The sequence below is a fragment of the Camelus bactrianus genome, chromosome 34, assembly GCF_048773025.1.
Source record: "Camelus bactrianus isolate YW-2024 breed Bactrian camel chromosome 34, ASM4877302v1, whole genome shotgun sequence".
Classification (NCBI taxonomy): domain Eukaryota; kingdom Metazoa; phylum Chordata; class Mammalia; order Artiodactyla; family Camelidae; genus Camelus; species Camelus bactrianus.
The window spans coordinates 17,516,689-17,543,510 of record NC_133572.1 but is presented as its reverse complement, the minus strand read 5'-3'; the positions used below and the strand labels follow the sequence as shown (position 1 = coordinate 17,543,510).

Genomic DNA, 26,822 nt, shown 5'->3' with positions numbered 1-26,822 from the left:
AACAGATGAATGGATAAAGAAAATGTGGTATGTACATACAATGAAATACTACTTAGCCATAAAAAGAATGAAATTTTGCCATTTCCCAGCAACATGGATGGACTTGGAGGGCATTACACTAAGCGAAATAAGTGAGACAGAGAAAGACAAATACTGTGTGTTGTCACTTATATGTGGAATCTTGAAAAATGCAACAAACTCATGAATATAACAAAAAAGAAGTAGACTCACGGATATAGAGGACAAACCAGTTGTTACCAGCACAGGTGGAGAGAGGGGCAAAATAGGGGTGGGGGAGAGGAAGGCACAAACTACTGGGTGTAAGATAAGCTCAAGGATGTACTGTATAACATGGGGAACAGAGCCAATATTTTGTAATAACTGTAAATTGAAATAACCTTTAAAAACTGTATATAATTTTAAAACTTTTTTTTTAAAAATAGAGGAACATACTAACTCTTATTTTGAGCAATATGTTCTACTAAGTTTCCTGTCTCTTCCTTATATCCATGGCTTCTAAGTTTTACTCATGATATTTTTCTCTGAAATGCCTTTTCCTTCTCTCTGCCATATCCATCCTTCAAGACCCATTCAAATGTGAGTAGTAACCTACAATGAAAAATATGAAAACATATGTACGTATAAGTATGACTGAACTATTACGTGTACACCAGAAATTGACACATTGTAAACTGACTATACTTCAATTGAAAAAACCAAAAAACAAAAAGAAAACAAAACTACTGCATCAATTAGACTTCATTTTTAAAAAAATAAATAACAGAACCAACACTGGCTACCTTTAGCAGAAAAAGATATAAGCTAGTTAACAAAATTAAGTTCCCATCATTTCCCTTCTTTGTATGATTCTTCTGAAAATTCTTATTCTTAGAGAATGTCTGATTCAGCATATTTGCAACTTTCGTTACTTGGAAGACAGCAGACATTGACTGAAAGATCACCTACAATTACACTTACTGAGGAAAGAAAGTCCCTTCAAAGCAAAATTAGGATGCTGTTACAAAAAGGAGAAATGAAGGTTAAGGAGCAAAACCAAGAAATGTCCACTCCAACCAAAATATAGCCCCGATTCAACTGAAGTCAAAGTGGAGAGGAATTCTGAGCTTTCTTTTCTCTGACATCAGAAGTCAAAATGGGGGAAATAACCACCCATGAAAGCTAATGCTTGATAGTCTCAGTGTCCTCAGGGTTGCGGGAGAAGAGAGGCTAGTGGTTTGAAGTATACGTTTTAAACAATGTGTGGAATGATTCAGGATGTCATTGTGAGTCATGAGGATAAAGATAAATTGTTTTCATTTTTTCTGTCTGTTATCAACCAACTCCTACATAACTACAAAGTTCTTTGCAAACACCCTATTGTGTTTTTTTAAAAAAAGAAATTAACCATCATAATACAGGAACAGCCAGAATTTTATGGGGAAGAAAGTCAGTAGGGTAACAGTAACTTCTGTATCTTTAGGAGGGTAACAAGTCTTCCACTTCCAAATTCAAGAAAGGTGCAATGATCTCCCGTAGTTCCCACATCCTGCGGCGCCCGAGCATAACAGGGAGCACCCTTTCAAAGATAAATGTAGCATCAAAAAATAGTATGTAACATGAAAGTCCAGTGAAGGTGAGGATATAAAACATGATGACAAGCCTCAGTACACGTTTCCTGCAAGGAAAGAAAACACCTGTGTTAAGAGCATTCTGAAGGATGTAGAGAACGAACTAGTGGTTACAGGGGGGAGAGGGAGGAGGGGGGCAAGATAGGGATGGGGATTAAGAGACACAAACTACTATGTATAAAATGAGTAAGCAACAAGATTACATTGTACAAGCACAGGACAATATAGACATTATTGTGTAGTAACTTTAAATAGAGAATAATTTACAAAATATTGAATATTGAAGCACAACCGACGACACAATTCACAGACATAGAAAACAAACTTATGGTTACCAAAGGGGAAAGGAGGTGGGAGGGATAAATTAGGAGTTTGGGACTAACAGATACACACTACTATATATAAAATAGGTAAACAACAAGGATTTTCTGTATAGCACAGGGAACTATATTCAATATCTTATAATAACCTATAGTGAAATGAATCTGAAAAAATATATATATATAAATACATATAACTGAATCACTTTGCTATACACCTGAAACTAACATGATATTGTAAGTCAACTATTCTTAAAAAAAAGAAGATAAATGCTCTTCTCGCCCTCTAGCAATTCTTACCATCTTAACCTCACTTATGAGGTATATGATCCCTATTTTGGGAGAAATAAAGGCACAGGCAATTAGATTTTCCTTAAGATACAAAATACAAGTGGAATGCAGGTCTCTGTATCACCAGTTTTATCGTAGCACCAGACCTGCCCTTTTAAAGTAACAGAAGCTTTTTCAAGTCTTTGAGGCCTCCTCCCTCTGGGCTGCGTCTATGATGTACTTTATTTATTTGCTTTTAAGTCTTTGCATTATTATCTTCAAATTATAAGTGCAATACATGATTAAGGTAGAAGATCTGGAAAACCCAGAAGATCACAAAGAAGAAAAGAGATTGTCACAGATAATCCAGTTACCTGGCGATAATGACCATCTGGGACACGTTTCAGAAGAGCAAATCTAGAGCAGAGTTAAAGCTGGCTAACGCTCTGCTTTGTGTGGCCCAACTTGGTGGATTCCATGAACCTGAGCCAAGTTTCGTGGCGTTATTGCCACTGGCTATCTCTTGGCAGTTACACAAAAAAATTGCTTCTACTTCACACACTTATGAGAGAGCCAATGTTCTTGAAATAGTCTATTAGGAAGAGGCTTCGAAGGCTGCAAAGGTGAAGCAGAGATGGTCTGTCCTCAAGGAGCCCTGAGTCTAGATTTGTTCTTTCTTGTGAAAAGAAAAATGGCTCACTACCAAAACATATCCACTAAATGAACACCATTCTTCCCAAATTCCAAAATTGATCATCTTTGGAAATACTAAACTGGGACATTTTAACATTAATTTTTTTAAAGAGAAAAATCTTTTTTTCCCCTAAATTACAGATAGCTTGGAAAACAGAGAAATGACAAAACTACAGTCCCATCACTTAGCTATAACTAGCTTAACACAATCAGCGAGGTTTTCTTTTTCCTTTCTTATGTCTCTTCCAGTTATTTATTCTTTCTTTCTTCTTATTTTATTTTATTTTTGTTTTATTTTATTTGTTTGGTGGTTTTTGCTTGTTTGTGTGATTTTTGTTTTGTTTTGTTTTGTTTCGTTTTAGATAAGTCCTTCTAGTTTTTTCTTTCCTTCAGTGAACATTAAAGGTATGGATGGATTCAGATTTTTTTTCTCACTAAGAGAGTCAGATCTTTATTATTTTTCAGTCTACATCCTTTCATCTTTCCAGCAGACTCTCCCACACTAAATATTTTTAAATGGATTTTGTATTTTTGAGAACTTAAAGCAAAACTGATTGGACAGATTTATTTACTGACACTACTGAATCATTTGACTTTTATTTACAAGTCAATGTGATATAACAAAATTTTAAAAAGTTTTTACTATTAAGCAAATAAAAGAACATGTATAATATTTTAAAAGGTTCAGACATTTTTCTTTGGAAAACATCATAGCAGCTGAATCAAGATAAGTTTTTTTCATGATATCACCTGTGTAGAACCAAAAATTAGTGTCATTTACAATTTCATTCATTTTGAGTTTATCTTCTGTAAGGATTAACAACATTCTTTTGATTTTTGAATACTGTTTCCTTGTTTTTCAAAACTTGCCATGGATAAAACCTTTAATCTTTTCCAAAATGTTCACATTATTTGTGATCAATACATGGGGGAAGACTACAAGAGAACTGAGGAATTGGGGATAATAACAGGGAGAGGTCACTCTCTGAAGCTAAAAACAGCAAGATAATTGACTTAGTCTGCAAGATAAACGTTCCCCAAAGAGTTAATGTATAAATATGCTTAAACGGAACCAGTGTGTTTCCAGTTCGCTGACAAGTCTTAAGCAATCTTAACTAGAATGTAATGATGTGATGAAAGATGATCAACTCAGCTGGATTATCTGCCTGTAGAACACAATTAAGTGATCATTGAAAGGCATTCCCTTATTTGTTTATTTGTCTGTTTTTGAGATATAATTCACATGCCATGAAATCTACCCTTTAAAGTGTACAATTCAGCGGCTTTTAGTTTATTCACAAGGTTGTACCATCACCACTTTCTAATTACAGGAAATTTTTGTCAAAATTCCCCAGAACAGTCACTCCCTATTTCCCACTATCTCCAGGCCTGGCAACCACTAATCTGCTTTCTATCTACATGGATTTTCCTATTTTGAACATTTCATGTGAATAGAATCATGTAACATGTAGCCTCTCGGGTCTGACTTCTTTCACTTAGCATAATGTTTTCAAAGGTCATTCATGTTGCAGCATGTGTCAGTACTGTTGTGTGTGTGGCTGAATTATACTCCGCTGTGTGGGTAGCCTACATTTTGTTCACCTCTTTATCAGTTGATGGACATTTGTATAGTTTCCACTTTTTAGCTACTATGAATATTTCTGTGCAGGTTTTTGTGTAGACATGTATTTTCAGTTCTTTGGGTGCATACTTGGGAGCGGGTCATATGGTAGCTTAACATTTTCAGGAACTGCCAAACTGTTTTCCAAAGAGGCTGCACCATTTTACAATCCCAGTAGCACTGTCTGAAGGTTCTAATTTCTCCACATCATATCCAGTGCTTGTCATTGTCCATCTTTTTAATTATAGTTTTCTAAGTGGTATAGAATGGTATCTTGTGATTTTGATTTGCGTTTCCCCCAATGACCAATGATGCTCTCATTATGCTTTTTCATTGAGCATCTTTTCATCTGTTTATTGGCCATTTGTGTGGCCATTTTTCTTTGGAAAAAAATGTCTATTCTGGTTTTTCGTTCATTTAAAAAATTAGGTTGTTTTTCTTTGTTGAGTTTTAAGAGTTCTTTATCTATTCTGGATACTAAATTCTTGATTTCCAGAGTTCTGAAAAAGTTGATTCTGACAATTTTTTCCTGCTCTCATTGATCTTTCTGGGAGGAGGAAGCTTTCTGGAAGCTTCCATAGTCATTGACAGCACTCCTCACTTATTAACCTAGTATTTGTTGAGCATGATGAACACATTTTACATTTCATGTCCCCAAGTGATCAAGATTCCTGCCTTCAAGTAGCCTAGGGAGTATTAGGAGAAGACAGATTTGAAACAATTTAATTGCAGTAATACGCTGTGGGCACTATGTCCGGATTACATGCCAGGTCCAGTGCACACACACAAGAGAGAGAGCTGAGGGTTCTACCTGGGTTGGTGGTTGGAGATAAAGAGTCAAAAAAGTTCCCTTAGAGTGGGGTACTATTCAAAGTATATATGATGGTGTGGCATCTCCAGAAAAAGACCCAAAGAGTCAGAATTTGCCAGTCTTCAATCCCTTCCAAGGGAGAGACATCCTGTCCAGCAAACAAAGGTTTTCAAATCTGTTTAGCAGGTATGTTCTCTCGGCTGGGGGTGGCTGCATCATAGGTTGCAGACACCATCCTTTAACATTTATGTATATAGAGTTATCCAAAGCAATAAGAAAGAAATCTCTGTATCTATATATCTCATGCAACAGATACACGTCTAAAATAATAAGAAAAAATACGACTTAATAAATAAATAGACTTTCAAAGAACAAGAATAATTTATAAAAGGAGGTAAAACAAGTTTTTTAGTCAATTCTTGAAGAAACTCAGTCTTACTGTAGTCTTTACATGTTTTTGGCTTTTGTCCAGCCCCAGAGCCCCTGTCTCTCGCTTACCACATTGCGATGCGGGGAGGAGCGTTCTGCACTAAGGGCGGGGGTGGAGCCTGAGGAAGCAGGGGCTCCCTTCCTTCCACGGCCATTTCTTCAGGGCTCTGAGAGTCTGTTTTCCCTTCTTGCACTTGGTACATCCCCAACTTTGTATTCAGCAGAGTCATGTCCTTGCAAAAGTTCTGGGAAAAAAGAGCAATCAACTATCATCTTTAAAAAATGATTCTAGGTGTTCTGCCCGTCTCGTTGTAGATCATGCAGAGTGTTTTTCCTCTGAAACATTTTAGGGGCCCACATTGCAAGTCACATGTGAGTCATGTGACGAGGTCCTTACTGTACTCCACTAATGAAAGAGACTGACATTCATGGTAGAAAATTAAATGAAACCCACACGCTAATCTTTAACTACTGGGTTATTCAAGTAGGAAGATAATTATCTTTGTATTGAATTCATCTATTCAGTTAGTTCATTGACGCAAAACATATTTATTGAGTGATTCCTACCAGGCGCTATTCTAAGATAAACCGGTTCCCAAAATAGATAAGGAAAGGGCATTCTATTGCATGTGCGTTTTTTAACAAAACAGATAAGGGATCACATGTGTGTTTATAGGGGTTAGACGACAGGCAATAAACAACCAAACACATATTCATTAGATGTTACAGATTAAACTATGCTGACGAGAGAGTAGATAAGGTGATGAGACAGAGTAGCTGAGGTCTGGGTGTCGGACATCTAGTCTAGATGGGTGGGATGGTTAGGCACCTCTGAACGAGTGACAGGGGATTCATTCCTTCATTGCTTCATTCACCTATTTTCATTTACCTTGATGTATAAAATCTTGTGGGAGGAATTCAGAGATGGAGTCATTTTTTTCTGGCATGGGAGATTAGCAGGGCCTGGGAGATGAGCTGACATCTGAGCTGAGACCTGAATGGGTAATGTGTGGAAGTGGAGGGTAAGCACCAGAGGGAGGAGCTGTAGAAGCAGGGGTGTGAGAGCCTGGGAGCACACCACACCTGGGAGACGTTCTGTTGGCCCAAAGCAGAAGGTCAGGAGAGGGAGAAGAAGGCGAAAAGTCTAGAAAGAGTATGTGGTATGCTGTCAACTTCAAGGGAAAGAATTACCCCTGTAGTTAGATTTAAATCATCTAATTTTATCAACATTTGAACTTGTGTAACTGTGAAATCTTACCTCTATTCTCACAATGAGTTTTTCCTTTAATTCATGGGCTTCATTACAAGCACCTGCCTGAAAAGACAGCCACAATTTGGGGTGGAACATAAATCGTATTTTTTGGTTTATATGATAAAACCTTACTCATTCTTGATAGCACGTAGTTGTAAAGCGGCCTCACTGAAACCTGCTTTTATTCAATAAAACCCTTCCTCTTAGAACAATCACAGTAACTTGCAGGAGGTATAACCAAAATGTTAAAAAAATTATTTTCAATACTTTAGAAGTATACATTTACACAACAGCAGCTTATTATAAACCATCTTTTTCTCTATTCATTATTTTCTCCCTGCTCCTTAAAAAATTTCCACCAGGACATTAGTTGGAGAAACATGATCTGTCTCCAAGGGAAAAAAGAAAGTCGTATTTTCTTTTAAAGATTTTAAATTTTGTAACATATACATGTAAGTCCTCATTATGTTATCCGGGCCTTATGGTTTAGCAAAAGAGCTGTCCACAAAAAGTTTCTGGTTCCTCTTTTCTTCCCAGGTCTCCTTTATATTGTCAGGTAGAGGTGGCAGATGGTTTGGGTCGGTTTCTATCAGTAAGATCAAGACACAGACTGAAAGCAAGCCATCCCCTTCTAGGACGTGAATGCCAATTGCACCTATGTCTGGGGTAAATAATGCTTTTAAAGGTTTTAAGTTAATCATTCCACAATAGACTTGCAGGATACCTTGAAAAGCAGAGCTAGAGCAGGGAAAAGAGGGTTCTGGGATTCAAGATAGTTCTGGGGTTCTAGGGGTGCCCTTTACAGAAACTGATTCTTAAAGAGGTACTTGCAAAAGCAGGCAAAGTATGGACTTTTGAGGTGTAGTTTGTAATGGCAAACGTTGGTTATAAAGCCACAAATATCCAACAAAATAAATTTAATAAATCCAAAAATCAAACCCTGCCTTATATAAACAGGAAAAAGCTAAAATGACATTTAGTGGCCTAGAAAGTTGTTGAAGAAAAAATGCTAAGTGAAAAAAGGCAAGATGCAAACTAATATATATATAATCCCATTAAAATAATAATAATGGGTTAAATATGTACATAGACATTTAGAAGAATGTAAGTATACTAAAATGTTCACTGTTTTTGAGCGAGCGGGATTATTTTTATATGAAATTGCTCTATAATGTTTTAATTATTTAAATAAGCATGCATTACTTTTGTTAGAAGGAAAAAATATATATGTTTTTAATGGGAGAGGAAGAACAAGACTGGTTCTTTTCCTGTGGAAGTATGGGCACGTCACTTCATGTTTCTGAGTTCTGCTTTTCTCTTCTGAAAATGTGGGCGTAACTAACTAAGTTCCTTTCTAAAATTCTGGGTCTCTTTCATTGAATTTTGAATTCCATTCACTAAAATTCTCTGAATCTGAGCTTTCTTTCAAGAACTGTTTTTCTTCCTTAATTACAAAGCCGTCTTATCATTACCTGGACAAATTTGTTATCCATTTCTCCCATGTGCTTTTTGATCTCCGCGATCTTCTTCTTTAAAACAAAAGGATACAGAACAAACGTTGTAATGAATGATGATGTGTGGAATTGAAATGAAACAAATGGCGATTTTTAGAAGAAAGCTCAGTTGTGATCAAATGGGTAGAGATTTAACAGAAGCTGGGTTTTTTTTGTTGTTTTGTTTTTGGCTTTTTTCCCCCATACTGTTCTGGGTGCTGATCTCCAAAATCAACACTAAATCAACAAGATACTACTGACCACATCCTATGTAAGTGGCCATTCTCCTGGTTGGATACTAGTAATAAGTGTTTACCCTCAGACTGCTTAGAGAAAATATACAGTCTACACCCTTCTTTTACCGAGTTCATTCATCACCGACCCCTGAATTGTGTGATTTAATGATTTGGAAAGAGGCTGTGATATGATCATCACATTTTACATTGTTGTAGTTAATTTACACAGTAAGTATCTTTACACAGTATTTACCAAAGATAATTGTACCAAAGATAACTGAGATAGGAATCAGTCTCAGAATGGAAGTTGGGATGTTTGTATGGAGATTTCAGAAAGCTTCATGGACATTGAACTTCACTCAGTATCAGGCAACACCCAAAGGCCATCTCGAAGTCCTCTCCTCAGCTTAAAGTTCTTTTAAATTTGTTCCTGGTGCATGTGCGCGTGCGTGTGCGTGTGTGTGTGTTTAAATACGTTTACCAATTTCCCCCTCCTCCCTTTTTCATGCCTTTCTGAGTCATCCCATTTCCTCATTAGAAATAAGTGAGCCAATACATGTGATATTACTTTAGCTTGATTAACTTACTCCTCCTTTCATTTTTCCATCCTTTGTTTACTGTTCCTATATTTCTTTCTAACAATCTTCACTTTTCCCTCTGCAGAGTAAACCTACAGCCATCCCTTCCGACTTGGCTTCTGAAATAATTATACTTAAAGTTTCTTATTTATTATGTCACTGCATTTGTTTTTACACAGCCTTTCCCATCAGCCTTTAGTCTTACTGAGGACCGAACTTGCATCAATTTTTACTAGTCGCGTTTATTGGGGCATAATTTACATAGAGTAAAACTCACCTTTTATAGGTGTGCAGTGCTATGAATTTTGACAGATGCTTACTTGTCACTGTCATGTAATCAGTCACCACCATAAGATATGGAATATTTCCATCACACCCAATATTTCCTTGTGTCCCTTTGTCGATCCCCTCCTCCCTTTCCCCACTGGACTCTAGAAAACACTAATCTATCTTCTGTTTCTATAGTTTTGCCTTTTTCAGAATGTTAGATCAGTCTGTAATCTGAGCCCAGCTTCTTTCTTAGCGTAATGCATTTGAGATTCTTTATGCTGCTGGATGATTAAGAAGTCCGTTGCTTTTTTATCACTGAGTAGTATTCCATCATATAGCATTGCCACAGTTTATCCACACACCAGTTGGTGGATATTTGGGTTGTTGCTGGCTTTCAAGTCCGTGCCTGTTTTCTCAGAGTGTGTACAAAGCTGTGCATTTCCAGGACAGAGCATCTCCATATGTATTTGCGATGCTTTCCCTTTTCATATCATCCCAAGTCCTTGTTGGTTTGGTTTTTTATTTCACTTAAATTTGTCTTTGTGGCCCTCTGTCTTTCTCTCTTCATTCTTAACGATATCCATCCTTCCCTATCTCCCCTCCTGCTGAAATCCACGTTCTTATAGTACAGCTGACTTTTGGAGGAAATTTTTAAGGCAGAATATTTCTTGGTCCTTGTCCTCTTCCCTTTCTTCATACTTTGCAATTTCCAAAGCCCAAAATATTGAAAAAAACTCTTCAACTAGCCGAAATGAGGTTGCTACTTTAAAATACTGGACTGACTCTTAGTTAAAGGTATTTTTTTCCCTTGGTGATAAATCTGTGCTGATCTGTAGATGGCTTTTTAATATGTGAGGGGTCTAAATAAATATTACCTTTCTACAATAAAAGAGGCATTTTTCTCTTTTACTTCTTTTGAAACCCACTTAATTTAAATTTGGCTTGAACTAAAGCAGAGGCTGGCAATTTCAATAAAAAAGAGGTTAGACATAGACTTTTTCCATTTTTAGAGACTTTTCTTCAAATGCCTGAAGTTTAGTACAGAAGAAAAATTATCAGCCAGGGCTCTGAAGTCTAATTCTTATCTACAGTTGGTCACTACCTTTCTAACATTCGACGACTCTGTTAAAAAGGGAAAATTAAACCATTCTCAGAAAAGAGTCTCTAAGAAATGCAAGGAGGCGAAACAACAGGAAAACTCTGCAGACTGTGAAAACCAACCCAAGCACTCTTCACGAAGGCATTCAAGAAACACAAATATCTCTCTTAGATTCCAACGATGCAGTTCCTCACTGATGTGTATTTCCTGCACGTCTTTGTACTGTTAGGTGCTGGGGTACGAATATTAAGGAGAGAAGTTTTCCCTTAAGGTTCTCATCATTATCTTAAGATAGTACCGAGATACACACCTCCCAAATTTGTCTGACTGAGTGTCTAGGTAGAAAAGAAATGTCTAGCCTTTTTGTGCTATTAGAGACTAGAGGTGGTGATACCCAGGTGAAATATGCTCAGAACTGACCACCAGGGAGCTCTCCTTGTGACAGAAGACGGGTTTGAATTCTCGTTCTGACCTGTCAGACAATCAAAGGGGTGGGAAGAGGTGGCAGAGTCCCGACAGCCTCCCAGATCATCTTGTCCAAGCCGCCAGCTTACCTCAATGTTTGACCCCTGATCAGGGTCAAGATCCTGGTGTGACTCCAGCTTTTCAATTTGGCCCTCCAGGGACATCACCTCACTTAATAAGCTGCAAACAGACCAAGAGATGGACTAAATTCTGTGGATTAAGTAAACTTGCCAATGGACAATCTTTTTTGATCCTATTTCTGAACAACAGGACTTTTAGGTAGTGATTGCATAGAACTTGGAAGTCATAAACACAATTCAAGAAAGTAAAAAACACTGTAAATAATCTAGATGATAGTAAAGAAATGCAATCTAACTGGATACAGGAGACATTTAAAATGATTAAAATGCAAGTTTAGTTAAATTTCTAGAAAAAAAAAATCACAGAAAATCTTTGGGATCTAGGAGTAGGCAAGGAGTTCTCAGACAACGTCAAGAACACGACCCATAAGAGGGAACACTGATAAACCAGACCTCATCAAAACGTAAAACTTTCGCTTGGCCAAAGACTCTCTTAAGTAGATTTGCATGTCATATATCCAGCAAAGGTCTTATATCTAGAATATATGAAAAGCTCTCAAAACTCAACATTAAAAAACAAACTATGCAATTAGCAAATGGACAAAAGACATCTCAGACACTTAACCAAGAGGATACACAGAAGGCAAGTAAACACATGAAAGAATGTTCAGCAGCATTCGCTATTAGAGAAATGCAAATTTAAACTACAATATATCAAGATAAACTTACCAGAATGGCTAAGACCAAAAATAGTGATAACACCAAATGGTAGTATGGATGTAGAGAAATTATATCACTCATATATTGATGGTGGGGATGTAAAACGGTATAGCCACTCTGGAAAACAGTTCGGCAATTCCTGTCAAAGCTAAAAGCAGGCTTATCATATAACCCAACAATTTCACTCTTGGGCAATTATTCCTGAGAAAGGAAGACCTGTTTTCACACTGGAAGCTGTCCATGAATGTTCAGAGTAGCTTTATTCATGCTAGGCCAAAACTAGAATGAATATAGATATGTGTGTATATATATACACATATGAATTATGTCATAGAATGCTACTCAGTAATTGAAGGGAAGGAACTATTGATTCATGCAACAGTCTGGATAAACCTCAGGGAACTTATGTCCAGTGATACACAACTTCATGGTTTGATTTATGTAACATTTATGAAATAATATATTTATAAATATGTGGAACAGATTTGTCTTGCCAGGGTTTAGGGATGGATGGGAGACAATGAGTGTGACTATAACGGGGTAACACAAAGGAGCCCTGTGCAGTGGTTACAGGGGAGAATCTTGATTGTGGTGGTGGTTATGCAAGGCCACACATATGATAAAATTGTGTAAACCCTGCACACACACACACACACACACACACACACACAAATGAGTGCACTTATAACTGGTGAAGTCTGAATACGCTCTGTCGATAATACCAAGGTCAATTTCTTGGTTTCTATGGTTTATTAGAGTTGGACAACATGTTACCATTTGGAAAGGCAGAGGAGAGGGTGCATGGGGCTATTCTGTACACTTCTTTGAAATCCCCTGTGAATCTATAAATAAATAAATAATAAACAAGAGAAAATATAAAATAAAAATAAACAAAAGAATATTATTAACAACTTTAAACCAATAAATTTGACAATTTAGGTGGAATGGGCAAATTCCTTGAAAGACGCAATCTACCATTAAAACATACTCAAGAGCTGGGTAGCCGGAGTGGCCCTGTAACTCTATATATCATTAAAGAAATTAAATTTGTACTTAAAAATCTTACCACAACGAAATCTCCAGGCTTCACTGGTGAATTCAACCAACTATTTAAGAAAGAAATTAAGCCTGTTTACACAAAGTCTTCCAGAAAACAGAAAAGGTGGGAAAACATCCCAATTTTTTCTATTATTCTATGAGGCAAGCATTAGTCTGATACTAACAGTAGACATTACAAGAAAGAAAATCACACATCAATATTTCTCATTAACATACATGTAAAATTTCCATTTTTAGTAAGCTGAATCCAACAACATATAAAAAGGATAATATATTAGGACCAAGTGGGGTTTATTCTGGGAATTCAAGGCTAGTTCAGCATTCAAAACTCAGTCATTATAATTCGCCATGTCAAGAGAATTATAAACAAACAAAAAATGTGATCATTCATAAATGCAACAAAAGCTATTGAAAAATTCGGTTATCGCTTCTGATTTTAAAAACAACCCAGGAAACAAGAATAGAAGAGACTTTCTCAATCTGAGAAAGGGTGTCTTTTAAAACAAACAAAAAATCCAGCTAATATCACACACTGTTTTTCCTGTAATATTGAGAACAAAGTAAGGATGTCTGCTATCTGCTGTCGCCCCTCCTAGTCCACATCGTACTAGAAATTCTAGTCAATATAAGGCAAGAAAAAGAAGTAAAAGGAACACAGATTGGAAAAGAAGATAGAAAGCTGTCTCTATTTGCAGACAACATAATTATCTACGTGGAAAACCCCAAATAACCTAAAAACTACTGGAACTAATAAATGAGTTTAGCAAGGGGACAACACAAGATCAATATAGAAAAATCGACGGCATTTCTATATACTAGCAATTAAAAAGGAATTGAAAAATTTAAAGTACCGTTTATAATAACACCAAAACCGTGAAATACTTAGACATAAATCTAACCAAATGTGAAGTATCTGTACACTGAACACTATACAACCCTGATGGAAGGAATCAAAGAAGATGTAGAGAGAAATACTGTATTCATGAACTGGAAATGTTGATATTGCTAAAAACTGTTAATTCTTCCCAAATCTATCTATATGTTAATAGTAGTTCCAGTCAAAATCATAGGAGGATTGACAGGCTGATTCTAAACTTTACATGAAAAAGAAAAAAAAAAGTTAGAATACGCAAAGCAATTTTGAAAAAGTAGAACGAAACTGAATAATGCTCACTACCTAATGTCAAGACTTAATGTAAAGCTACAGTAATCAAGGCAGTGTGGCATTACCAAAAGTATAAACATGTATTATTGGAACAGAATAAAGAACCCAGAAAGAGACTCACACATACATGACCCATTGATTTTCAACAATGGTGCAAGGTCATTCCATGGAGAAAGTAAAACTCTTTTCAATAAATGTTGCTGTAACAACTGGCTATACATAGGCTAAAAAAAGCAAAAAGAAAGGAATCTTAGGATACATGTATTAAAAAAAAAAAAAAGGAACTTTGATCTCTGTCTATTAAGGACTTCATGTTTGTGTCTCCACAAAATTCATACACTGAAACCCTAACCCCCAGTGGGATGGTACTGGGAGGTGGGATCTTAGGGAGGTAGTTAGGTTTAGATGAAAGTCATGAGGTGGAGACTCTGTAATGGGATTAGTATCCTTACAAGAGGAGAGAGACTAGAACACTGCCCACCACAGGAGGAAACAGTGAGAGGGTAGCCATCATGCAAACGGCATAGCCATTTTCAAACAGTTCGGCAGTTTTTTTCCACAGATATAAACATACACTTATGATATGACCCAGCATTCTGACTCCTGATTGTTTACCCAAAGAAAATTTAAAAATGTGTGTTCACACAAAAACCTTTATGTGAGTGTTTATAGTGTCTTTGTTTTTTTAAAAAAATTGTTTATTTATTTTGTTTGTTTTTGTTTTAGGAGGGTAAATAGGTTTACTTATTTACTTACTTATTTTAATGGAGGTACTTGGAGTTTGAACCCAGAACTTCGTGCATGCTAAGCATGCGCTCTACCACTGAGCTGTACCCTCCCCCCATACTGTCTTTACTTATGATTGCTGAAAAAGACCTAAATGTGCATCAACTAGTGAATAGATAAACTGTGGTATATTTATATAATGGGATACTATCCAGCAACAAAAAGGAATAAAGTACCACTGTATGCAACATGAATGAATCTCAAATGCATTACACTAAGGGAAAGAAGGTACACTCAAAAGGCTATGCAGAGGGGAGGGTATAGCTCAAGCGATGGAGTGCATGCTTAGCGTGCACAAAGTTCTGGGTTCAATCCCTGGTACCTCCTCTAAAAATAAATAAATAAATAAATAAATAAATAAACCTAATTACCTCCCCCCAGCCAACAAATAAACTAATTAATTTTTTTAAAAAACAAAACAAAACAAGTCTATGTACAACGTGATTCCATTTACGTGGCATTCTAGAAACGGCAAAACTGTAGGGACAAAGATCAGGTCAGTGGTCCCCAGCAGCCTGCCCTGGGGAGAGGCGTTAACTACAAAAGTCCATGAGAGATTTGGGGAGCAATGAGAGTGTTCTGTATCTTCACCGTGATGGCTACGTAACAGTATGCATTTTCCAAAACTAGCAGCGCTGTACAATAAAAACCATAATTTTACTGTATGTGAATTATGCCTTAATTTTTAAAACAGGAAGAAATTTTAATGTATAGGATTTGACTTAATAAAAACAAGGAATCTTTTCAAATCCAAATAGTATTCATGCTCTGGAAGGAAAACAAAAAAAGAAAGGTCATCTTGAATTGAATCGTCAGGAGAAGGCCAAGATAAAGAGCTATTGAGCTGAAAGGTATGGTGACGTTTAACTGAATGTGAAGACGTTTAATTGAAAGGTAAAGAAACATCTAGAAGAGAGGCCCTGCAGTAGGGAAGAGTTTGGAATGTGGTAGGAAGGTTTAGAAAGCCAGAGAAATTTATTTCTAAAGATAGCTTCCATTTATTCATTGTTTATTATGTACCAGGCCCTGTATTAAATGCTTTACATGCGGTATTTTATTTCATACCCACAATAAACTAATGAGGTGGCTGTCATTAGTCCCTTTTTATAGAAGAGAAAAGTCAAGGCTTAAAAAAGGTTTATTAGCCTACCCAAGAAATGTCAATGTCTGGATTCAAACCGGGGTCCCTCTGACCCCAAAGCCCATCTTTATGCTAGTGACTGGATAAATAACAGCTCTCTCATTTCTGTTTCATCTTGGAATTTTCCACTTTAATTCAGATATGCATTAACAAATATACTTTAATGGTTCTTTCATGTCACACTGGTTGGATCCCTTTGGAAAACACTGAATAAAACTCGAGGATCACTGGGAACCTCAATACATCGTTTTGATAACTATTAACGTGGCTTCAAGGAGAGAGTCTCTGAGGGAACTCCATCCCTCGAGAGAAGAGAGAGCCAAGATGCAGATAACTTTGATGTAGGCTTTGAGGTTTTGTGTCGTTGACTTGTTTTTAAATTGAAGTATAGTCTGTTTACAATGTTGTGTCAATTTTTGGTGTACAGCATTGTGTTTCAGTCATACACGTACATACATATATTCATTTTCATATTCTTTTTCACCATAAGTTACTACAAGATATTGAATATAGTTCCCTGTGCTGTACAGAAGAAACTTGTTGTTGATCTATTTTATGTATAGCAGTTAAAATTTGCAAATCTCGAACTCCCAGTTTATCCCTTCCCACCCCCATCCTCCCCACCCCCATAACCATGAGTTTGTTTTCTAGTGACGTTGACTTTTAATCATAAGGCCTTATACGTCTTATCCTAAAGACTTTACCACCTGAAACCCAAAATTTCTTAAGTTTCTGGAGCTATGAAACTTTTCACTTATTTTCTGACCAATCCCAGCACCCTACAATTACCTCTTCACTATGTTTTCTGTTAGGTTTATTTTTTGTATAATATTTTTAATTTTCTCCATCCAGTCTGTACTGTCAGCTCCAAGTTCTTTCCCTTGTAGACCCATCTGCGTATTCCAGTGGTTTAGCTGGAAGAACACGCTCTTCTGACTCCTACAGAAATATCATCATGATCAGTATGAAGGTAGAAAATGGGAAACAGCTCACATAGCCTGAAAGTCTCTTCCTTTGGATGACAAATCGGTCTGCTTATTCATTTTCTGTCACCAGGACCAGGCAGGCACTTAGGCCACAAGAAAGAAGTTTGGACATTTATTTAATATCCATGTTAACAAACCCTTACAAGGCTAGAGAGAACAAGGTGTATTTTATAGTCCGTTAAAAATATAGATATATTTTTATCTTTCCCCGTAAAGAATGAATGTTAAGTATTGTTTTCAGGATAGTGGTTGCATCTTGGTGGGGGAGAAGAGGTATATAACAGGGAAAGAGTCCATAAGGATTTAATAATACATTTTTAATATAATTATAATAATTTTCAGCTCTAGAAAATTATCTGAGAGTGATGAGATGTGTATTAATTCCAGGCTCCAAAGAAAAGTTTGCAAAGAGAACCCCGTGGCTCTGCCTACATGCCTAGAAATGTCCTTGTTCTGCATTCTGGCTGGAACATGTAGGTAGTTACGTGTGCACATGAACGCTTTATGGTTCAAGACATGTTTGGATTTTAAATCTTCTCGGCTTTCCCTAAGTTCTGTGCTAAGTTTCATTTTTCCCTCCCCAAAACATTATTAAATGTTCTGTCTTGCATGAGCCAAGGCTTACAGTTCAGGGATGCTGTCATCTGAAAACGGCACAGATGTGGGCACTTGGGGATCTTCATGTTGAATGCAATCTCTTTCTTGCTCATCTTGTTCATTCTGCAGGTCCTGGTCATGCCCAGCCTCCAGCTCCAACGTATCCTGATAAAGATTATGAAGGAAGCAAAGTAGAACCAAAAGGTTTATCACAAGAGGCGCTGGGCCCTCTAGGGTACCCATACCCCCTTCTCTGGGGGCAAGCGCATAGCCCTCTCTGAGGCTGGAGCCTCCAAAGGCATTTGTGAGATGGGCAGACATGCCCTCCTGCTCTGTTGACAGAGGAAGGCTGGGATGGGAACGTGTAGAGCAGGGAGACCAGATCAGTCTATTATTGAAATAATCTGCATAAGTCAATGGGAGTAACATTCACATACCTCTACAAGTTGCCTTCATGTACACCATTTCTTCTTATCCTCATGATAGCCCTCAGGTGGATAAGGGTAGGTACTGAAATCCCCTAGGCCACTCACTTTTAGTGATTTGGCCAAGGTCACATGGTACAGTGAGTTAAACGGTGACCCCCAAAAAGGTTTGTCCGTGTCCTAATGGTAGGCTCCTGAGAATGTGCCCTTATTTGGGAAAAAGGATCTTTTCAGATGTAATTAAGTTAATGATCTTGAGATGAGATTATCTTGGATTACCTGGGTGGGTCCTAAATTCAATGACAAGTGCCCAAATGATAAACAGAAGAGGAGAAGACACAGATAGAGAAATGGAGTGAAGATGGAGGTGGAGGTAGGATGGTTGGGTGGGTAGAGCTCAGTGGTAGAGCTTCATGCCTGCATGCAGGAGGTCCTGGATTCAATCCCCAGTACCACCATCAAAACAAAGAAACAAAAAAGATGGAGGCAGTCTGGAGTTTATATGGCCACAAAGCAAGGAATGCCGGGAGCCACCAAAACCTGGAAAAGGCAAGGAAGGTTTCTCCCCAAGAGACTTCAGAGGGAGCGTGCCCTGGCTGACCCCTTGATTTTGGAATTCTGGCCTCCAGAACCATGAGAAAATACGTTTTTATGGCGTTAAACCACCAAGTCTAATTTGTTATAGCTGCCACAGGAAACCATTCCATATGGCTAGTAAGTGTGTAGACTAGAACTTGAGCTAGGTTTTCTGATTCCAAGACCATGGCTCTTTTCGTCATATCCTAGGACCTGGGTTCAGATGAAGGAATACCTAGTCCCTGCCACCGGCACCTTCACAACTCAGGGACACCTCACCAGTGAGGCAGGATTATTACCACATTTACAGGTGAAGAAACCAAGGCTAGGTTTCCCAAGGATTATGCAACTCCACTATCTCTTAGCTACCTCTTCAAAAATAAAACACATCCACAATTTCAGTTTCTTTCCACGAAATCTTTGGCCAGGATATTCAAAAGCAGCGGAAACACTGTGATGGAATACACCCCAGTGGGAATCAGAGGACCGGAATTCTAAGTCTTGTCCTCCTGCTGTGGATGTGGAACAAGTCACTGGACCACTGCAAAGCTCAGCTTCCTGGTCTGTGATAAGAAAACTGGGCCAGATCATCTCTAGAGTTCTGTCCACATCCAGTAATCAACAGTGACACTTCTTATCTTCATCAGTCATTTCACTGTAATGGTTAATATACCCCAAAAGAGTCCAAAGGCAGGAAGTAGAAGTTGAAAAAAAAAAGAGTTTTTAAAATCTGCAGGACTGAATACATAAAGAAATGTGTGTTGTTTTAAGTCACAGACTTGTACTTGCATAAAACACACAGTCCAAGGATATGACTTTCCATTCACATGCAGCTCTTTGAAGAGCTCATGGGTCACCTCAAACTCAGAAAGTAAAAAATGGAACCCATCGTATTTCCCCTCTGCCTTGTCCGGGTTCCCCATCCTTGCATATGGTCTCCCTATCCATCCAGATGCTCTGCCAGAAACCCGAGCAGCCCTTGAAATGTCATGGGAGGCAGTCTTTCCCCTCTTCATTATGCATGTCATATCCGCTTGGTGTCATAGCCTCTAACACCTAACTTATTTATTTTTATTGAAGTATAGTTGATTTACAATGTGTTAATTTCTGGTGTACAGCATAGTGATTCATTTATATATATATATATATTCATTTATATATATTTTTTCATTTATATATATATTTTCATTTATATATATATATATATATATATATATATATATATATATATATTCCTTTTCATGTTCTTTATCACTATAGTCCATTACAAAGTATTGAATATAGGTCCCTGTGTTATACAGCAGGACTTTGTTATTTATATATTTTATTTTTTAATAATTAAAAAATTATTTTCCTTATTTTTTCCTTTTTTGGGGGGAGGAGGAGGTAATTAGGTTTGTTTGTTTGTTTACACTCTTATTGTGGTATATTCCCTATACAGTAAGCTATGCATATTTCAAATGTACAACTTGATGAATTTTACTAGATATATGCACCAATGAAACCACTACCACAATAAAGACAGCTAACATATCCATCAGTCCAAGAAGTGCAACTTTCAAATTCCCAATTTATCTCTTCCCACCTCTTTTACCCACTGGTAACCATAAGTTTGTTCTCTATGCCTGTGAATCTGTTTCTGTGTTATAGATAAGTTCATTTGTGTCCTTTTTTTTAGATTTCATATATAAGCAATATCATATGGCACTTCTCTTTCTCTTTCTGGCTTACTTCACTTAGAATGACGATCTCCAGTTCCATCCATGTTGCTGCAAAGGGCATTTTTTATGGCTGAATAGTACTCCAATATGTATACACCACATCTTCTTTATCCAGTCATCTGTTGATGGACATTTGGGTTGTTTCCATGTCTTGGCTATTGTAAGTAGTGCTGCTGTGAACACTGGGGTGCATGTGTCTTTTTGAATTATATTTTTCTCCAGGTATATGCCCAGGAGTGGGATTGAAGGTTTATTTATTTTATTTTTAGAGGAGGTACTAGGGATTGAACCTGGGACCTTGTGCATGCTAGGCATGCGCTCTATACCACTTGAGCTATGCTCTCCCCACTGTTTATCTACTGTATATAGTACAGGAACACCTGTCTTTTAAACTGGTGTCCTCTTTCCCCATCCTCCTGGCATCCCTGCTCAGGGCATCCCAGTCAGCGCCCTACCTCCAGTCCTCATCAGTCCTCGACTCCTCCTGGTGTCCTGACTTCCAGTCTGCATCCTGCTCTATCTCCATCTCCTTCGCGTCCTGCCTGCCTGCTTGCTTGTCATGCCTTTTCCTTCCCCGTCCCTCTCTCAGAACAGTTTCTCTTTGGCCCCTTTGTCTTTGCATGTGCTGCTCCTTCTTTCTGAAATCTTTTTCTTCCCTCCAGTTCATCCTTCAAACCTCAGCTGTCATATCCCCCTAGTCTTCTCCCTGTTCAGCCCTCCTGTGTACTTCACAGCACATCTGCATCTAGGATGGACTTTATCATCCATAGCCACATTCCTGTCTGAGTCCTTCCTGGCTTGTGAGCTCACTGAGGTGAAAGGATTTTATATATATGTGTGTCCTAGCACATAGCGGATGCTCAGTAAGTGGTTGGAGAACAAATAGACTTCAGAAATAGGCAAATACACTCTGCTTATAAGAGATGCAAACAAAAGCAGGAAATAGGAAAGTCTGTTCACTGACCTGGCATCTGAAATTGACACTGTATATAACAGTGCCAGGGATCAGAAATGTGAAACCAGAGCAAAATATTCATTTCTAAATATTTTGGAGGAGTTTTGATGGTTAGATACAGCAACTATGGCAGTCTGGCTAAAAAAGTCTATTTTGTTCATTAAAATTGATTTCTTTTTTGCTCCTATTAACTCTTTGTCCATTTTCTGAACCTATCCTTTACGATTATAATCTTTTTTATGATCATAAGTCTTATGATTTCTCTTATAAGAGACAAATGTAAGATTATGCAAAGTACAGACCCCTTGGTTTGCTTTCAGAGAATAAGCGAAAAAGGTTTTCTTTCCCAAGAAGTCACATATTTGCCCTTTTGTCAGCAGAGAGCCACATTTATTAATAATTCTTTGTTAACTATGCAATTGCCTGTGATTTAGTTTGCATAATTATAGAATTTTCTGTATAAACAAATTCACATAAAGAAATACAATAATTACTTTAAAAAATATTCTGTTAAACCTTAATGCCTTGACCTGAAGTTTTTAAGAAATAGTCTATAAAAACGCCTTATACTCTGAGAGTGTAGACTATCTGATAAACTCTTACAGAGTAAATAATTTTATTATCTAATTAGACTTATTCTGTCCTGGGCTGACAAACAATGATACCACCGCTCAATGAGTAACATTTGCAGCAACGTGGATGGACCTAGAGAAGATTATGCTTAGTGAAAAAAGTCAAAGAAAAGCAAATACTTATATGTAGAATCTAATATCACTTGTATGTAGAATCTAAAAAACAATACAAATGAAAGTATATAGCAAAACAGAAATGGACTCAAAAGATAAAGAAAACGAAACAAGTGGTTAACCAAAGGGGAGAGGGAAGGAGAGAGCACAAATTAGGGATATGGGATTAAGACATACAAACTACTATATATAAAATGATAAGGAACAAGGACATCTTGTACAGCACAGGGAATTATAGCCATTATCTTGTAATAACTTTGAATGGAGTATAGTCTGCAAAAATACTGAATCACTATGCTGTACACCTGAAACTAATACAATATTGTAAACCAACCGTACTTCAGTGAAGAAGGAGTAACTGAATCTTTCTGATCCATCCTATTAGAAGACAATCTGCAATCCAGGGGGCAATGCTACAGATATTAACTTGTTCTAAGGTGGAAAACGTCACAGTTATTTCACAAATGCCAAAGACAAAAATAACATAACGCACAACGTAACAACATAACTTTGCATGGGGATGTCAGTAAGTCCCTTGTGTGGTAACTGCAGCCCGCAGGGGAGAGGATGGCTCTCTCCTGATTTAAAGCTCTGAACCTTTTGCACCTGTTATGAAGAAAATGACCTGCTTTGATATGAGATGTGAAGTTCCTCTCTTCACCTGCTGTGGCATTGAAGTCTGTCCCTTACCCATCGTTTAGTCTCCAAATCATGAAGGAAGCCAGTTTGAGGGTTTTCAGAGACAACGTCCTCCTCATCCAACCTGTCCAAGGTGGGGTTCGTTCTGGTGAATTCCCTCAGCAAACTGTAAGTCACACAATCAGAAGAGATGCCGTTATTCTGCCTTCAGTCTGCAGGTCAGGCCTGCCCTAAACATTTCTAGAGCGAGAACACTGGGATCTTTCTGGCCCCAGAGAGCACCTGCTACTCTTGTACTGATTTTATTCTGTGTGAATGATGTCTAGCACACTGTGTATTGTACAAGACAGAAATAGGGAGGCTGGATAAATACTTGTTGACTGAATCCATAAATGATGCATCAGCGAGTGTCTGCATTCTAAAGTCATTGCAGCTCCGTGTGTGTGTATGTGCAAATGTGTGTATAAAATAAACAAATAATAAATAAATACATTTCTTTTAAAAGTAGTTTAAAAGCATCATATGTTTCAAAAGAAAGGAGAAAATGAGTGATATATCTTGATGGCTAGCCCCCAGGTGTCCTCTTCTCAACAGTTACTAGTTTCTTCTTTATTCTTCCACAGAGATTCTATGCATAAATAAGCAGCTACATTTATTAAATATATACACGCCTTTTTACATATAAATGAGAGGCTATTATACACGTTTTATGTACCTTGTTTTTCTCTTTGACAACTTATCTTGAAGTCCAATTCATATCAGTACGTATAGAGCTGCCTCATTTTAAAAATGGTTGTATGGGATTCCATTGTAAGGTGATTAGCATAATTTGCTAATCAGTTCTTTATTAATGTTTATATACATTGTTTCTAATCAATTGCTACTGCAAACAACGCTGTGATGAATATCCCTACACGTCTATGTGTATGTGTACAAGAATCCACTGGGTAAGCCTAAAAGGAGAATTCCCGGGTCAATAGATCAAAATATACTTAAAATTTTGATAGATTTTACCAAAGTATGCTTTCAAGAGGTTAAAGTCATTTTTTGTTGCAAAAGTGATGCGAGTGCCTGTTTCCCTGCTCCTCCTCTAAAACCACGTATTAGCAGAGGTTTTGACCTTTGCCAATCTAGTACATTTCAACCAGTATCTCATTGTAGTTTTCATCTCTTTTTATGAGTGAGGTTGAACGGCTTTGCCTGTGCAGACAAAACTCATGTCTTTCTTTTTCTAAGGCAATTGTGTTGATAGAATCCCTTTCCCACTCCCTGTTGGGCTATTGTTGTTTTCCTGGGTGTGTATAGATGTGCACGCACACGCTCACATGTACTTTTGAATGAATCACAGTAGGTTTGCAACGGGCACCCACAGCAGTGGTTTCCTACCCGTGCCTTGAACCCTGAGGTTGGGGTGGGCTCTACACCTACTCTGCACAGAAAGCGGTCCTGCCATTTATGTACACTTCTATTGATGAAATAAATACTGCTGAAAGTTTCGAAATATATATGCTACTGTTATTAATAAATTATAAGTGCACTTAAAAACATCTTTGATATCATAGCTTTTTTGACATATGAGGGGTTCTGGAAAAATCTTTTACTTTGATTTCTTCCTTTTTAAAAATGTTGTCAACCACTGGTTTTTATTCATATACATTCCTATCATGTAGTAACCTATGTATTTGTGTATTTATATGAATATCAGTGCTTCCTCTTTTCTAGAAACTATGTTAAATGGTTTATATCTTTAGCAAGTGAAGATAATGAAGGCACAAAAGAATCAACAATTTTCACAAATTGAGATGAAAATCTTGATCATTCCTATTCAGCTGATGTCTGCCTGGTTTATGACCATAGGTCCCCTTGGTGTCTCACAGGACATACCACACTAGATAATCATAAAGTCAAAATTAGAAGAATTTTGGTGAAGAATGTCAGCCCCAACCCTGAACTTGGCAATCTCATCATTTGTGTCCTACCAGCCTGAGGAAGTCTCCAGATAGGGCCCCAGAAACTGCCCCTGGGAGCTCAGCTCTGACTCACTTCTGCCTCACACCTTCAGCTGCGTTGATATTTTGGAGAAAGCCTTTGTTTTTCTCTGTCAACTCCTGTTCCTTCACAACTGCCTTCATCTGCGGAGGCTTCTTGTCGCTTAGCTTGGTGAGAGCCATTTCTCCAGCACTGCAGGGGCGATGGTAGATCTCTATTTGTAAATTCATGTTTGTTTTATTCTTTTCCTACTGTTGATGATGATTTCTAATTTTTCACTATTATAAACACTCTACTAATGAATATCCCTGTTTAGTAATTTTCAGCGCATCTCTATTACTTAGAATCCTTCCCTAGAAATGGAACTACTGGGAATATGATATACAGATTTTTTAAGGATTGGGGGAATTCTTCCTAAATTACTTTCTTAAAGGTTCAACCAACATATACCAGCAGCAGTTGTGCATGAGAATGGGAACCTTGATTCCAGCCTGATAGGCAAGTGTTAGATGGAGAGCAGAGAATTGAATTAAGAGTATTTAAGTAGTGAGAAAAAGAATAGTGAAGGGAAATAGGGAAGAAGGTAGAAAAGGATGCGACAGGTTCTAGGAAGCTCGTATGAAAAGCCAGTATGAAAGGATTCACGCAAAATGTTAACTCCTAGTTACTAGCAGAGGTCAGAAGGGTTGCACCCAGCCCCAACCAGGGGGAAACTGTCTCCTCTGTGTACTCAAGTCAGTGACTGTAGTCAGTTGTCACTGGGGGGTGGTCTGGCCCCTAGGACCCTAAGGGACAGAGGGGACCGCAGACTGACAGGAGGGGAAGTGACAGCAGGGATTTTCCTAGTGGAGCGATTTAATGGCTGTGATTAGGAACAGACGGAAGCAGGAGAGAGCTGCTGGGAACCACAGAGATACTGGAATCAGCTGAGCAACCACGGGTCTGCTCTCTCACTCCATGGCAAAATTGAGCTTTATCCTTAACCTGTGTGGAGATCCACAGTGGACGTGGTGCAAAGGCAACTCCCGTGAAGGAGGAGCAACAGGAAAAGCCTAGAACCTTGAGTGCGACAAAGAAGAATAAACCTCTGATCTCTTTCAGGAAGGACAGACCTGCCCCATCTCGTCACAGCTCCCATCCGGACAGTTCTGTTTCCTGAACGTGGTAAGCATTACCAAGGCAATTCCAAGCTCTGAAAGATGAATGGCCACTGAGATCTGCTTAGTCATGGCCCTTTCCTGTCCAAAAAGATAGAAATCTGAACAAATGATAAGATTTCCTTATTTTGGTAACTCTTTGACATCCCGATGGCTTCCATGGGGTGATTTAAAGGAAAATCTGTTTCCTCTCAGTTCAGGCACCTACATAAATTCTGCCTCCGTACATTTTCTCACATTTCAAATAATAGAGTCCTAATGATGGTTTATGTGCGTGCAGCTCCTAAGGATGACAAAGTACCTTTTATATATTTTCTTATTCCGTTCCCACAACAACAAGGTGAGGAAGGGGTTAGCCTCATTTTCTGTGTGCAGTGACTGAGGTTCTGGGAAATGGTGTGATTTACTTAGAATCGTATAGCGAAGCCAGGACCCAGAACTCCCATGTCCTCATAGCTACTCGTAAGGGATTCCTCCCTAGTCCCATAGATGATCCAGGCCAAGGCTCTCCAATAAACTCTGTGTGATGCTGGAAATGTTCTCAACCCTATTCAGTTCAGTAGCACCAGCCACATGTGTCTCTTGAGCACTTGAGATGTGGCTAACACAACCAAGGAATTTAATTGAAATACACTGAAATTTAAACAGCCACATGGGGCTGGTGGCTACCGTATTGGACAGCTCAGAATTTTCTAGACCAGGGATTAGCAAACTAGAGTCTGCAGGCCAAACTCATCCTGCCACCTGTTTCTGTAAATAACGTTTTGTTGGAACACAGCCACACCCACTCCGTCACGTACTGTGACTGCCTTTGCGCTGCACAGACAGAGGGGAATGGTTGCAAGAGAGACCTTGATTTAGCATGCAGAGCCTAAAATATTTACTAAAAACAAATTACCAATCTCTGTTTTAGAC

The 26,822-nt window shown here is 38.0% G+C and overlaps 1 protein-coding gene across 1 annotated transcript; it reads right to left on the bottom strand.

Annotated features, from left to right (window-relative positions):
- Window positions 1-24,980, bottom strand: SMCO2 (single-pass membrane protein with coiled-coil domains 2). Its single transcript, XM_074357300.1, has 9 exons — window positions 24,805-24,980; window positions 22,813-22,966; window positions 17,728-17,864; window positions 16,906-17,055; window positions 11,255-11,345; window positions 8,497-8,553; window positions 7,031-7,087; window positions 5,842-6,017; window positions 1-1,675 (listed from the first exon to the last, which is right to left on the bottom strand). The coding sequence occupies exons 1-9, from the start codon at window positions 24,978-24,980 to the stop codon at window positions 1,477-1,479; spliced, it is 1,197 nt and encodes a 398-aa protein (XP_074213401.1). The 3' UTR covers window positions 1-1,476.
- Window positions 24,981-26,822: the final 1,842 nt, after the last annotated feature.

What these genes read in the sequence shown, in the direction of transcription:
- SMCO2 (XM_074357300.1), bottom strand. Translation starts at nt 24,980, where the DNA reads ATGAATTTACAAATAGAGATCTACCATCGCCCCTGCAGTGCTGGAGAA. An exon ending in ACAGAAAACATAGTGAAGAG is followed by an intron (nt 11,346 to 16,905) that starts GTAATTGTAGGG and finishes GTCTGTTTGCAG; the next exon opens with CTTATTAAGTGAGGTGATGT. An exon ending in ATCAGGGGTCAAACATTGAG is followed by an intron (nt 8,554 to 11,254) that starts GTAAGCTGGCGG and finishes TTTGTTTTAAAG; the next exon opens with AAGAAGATCGCGGAGATCAA.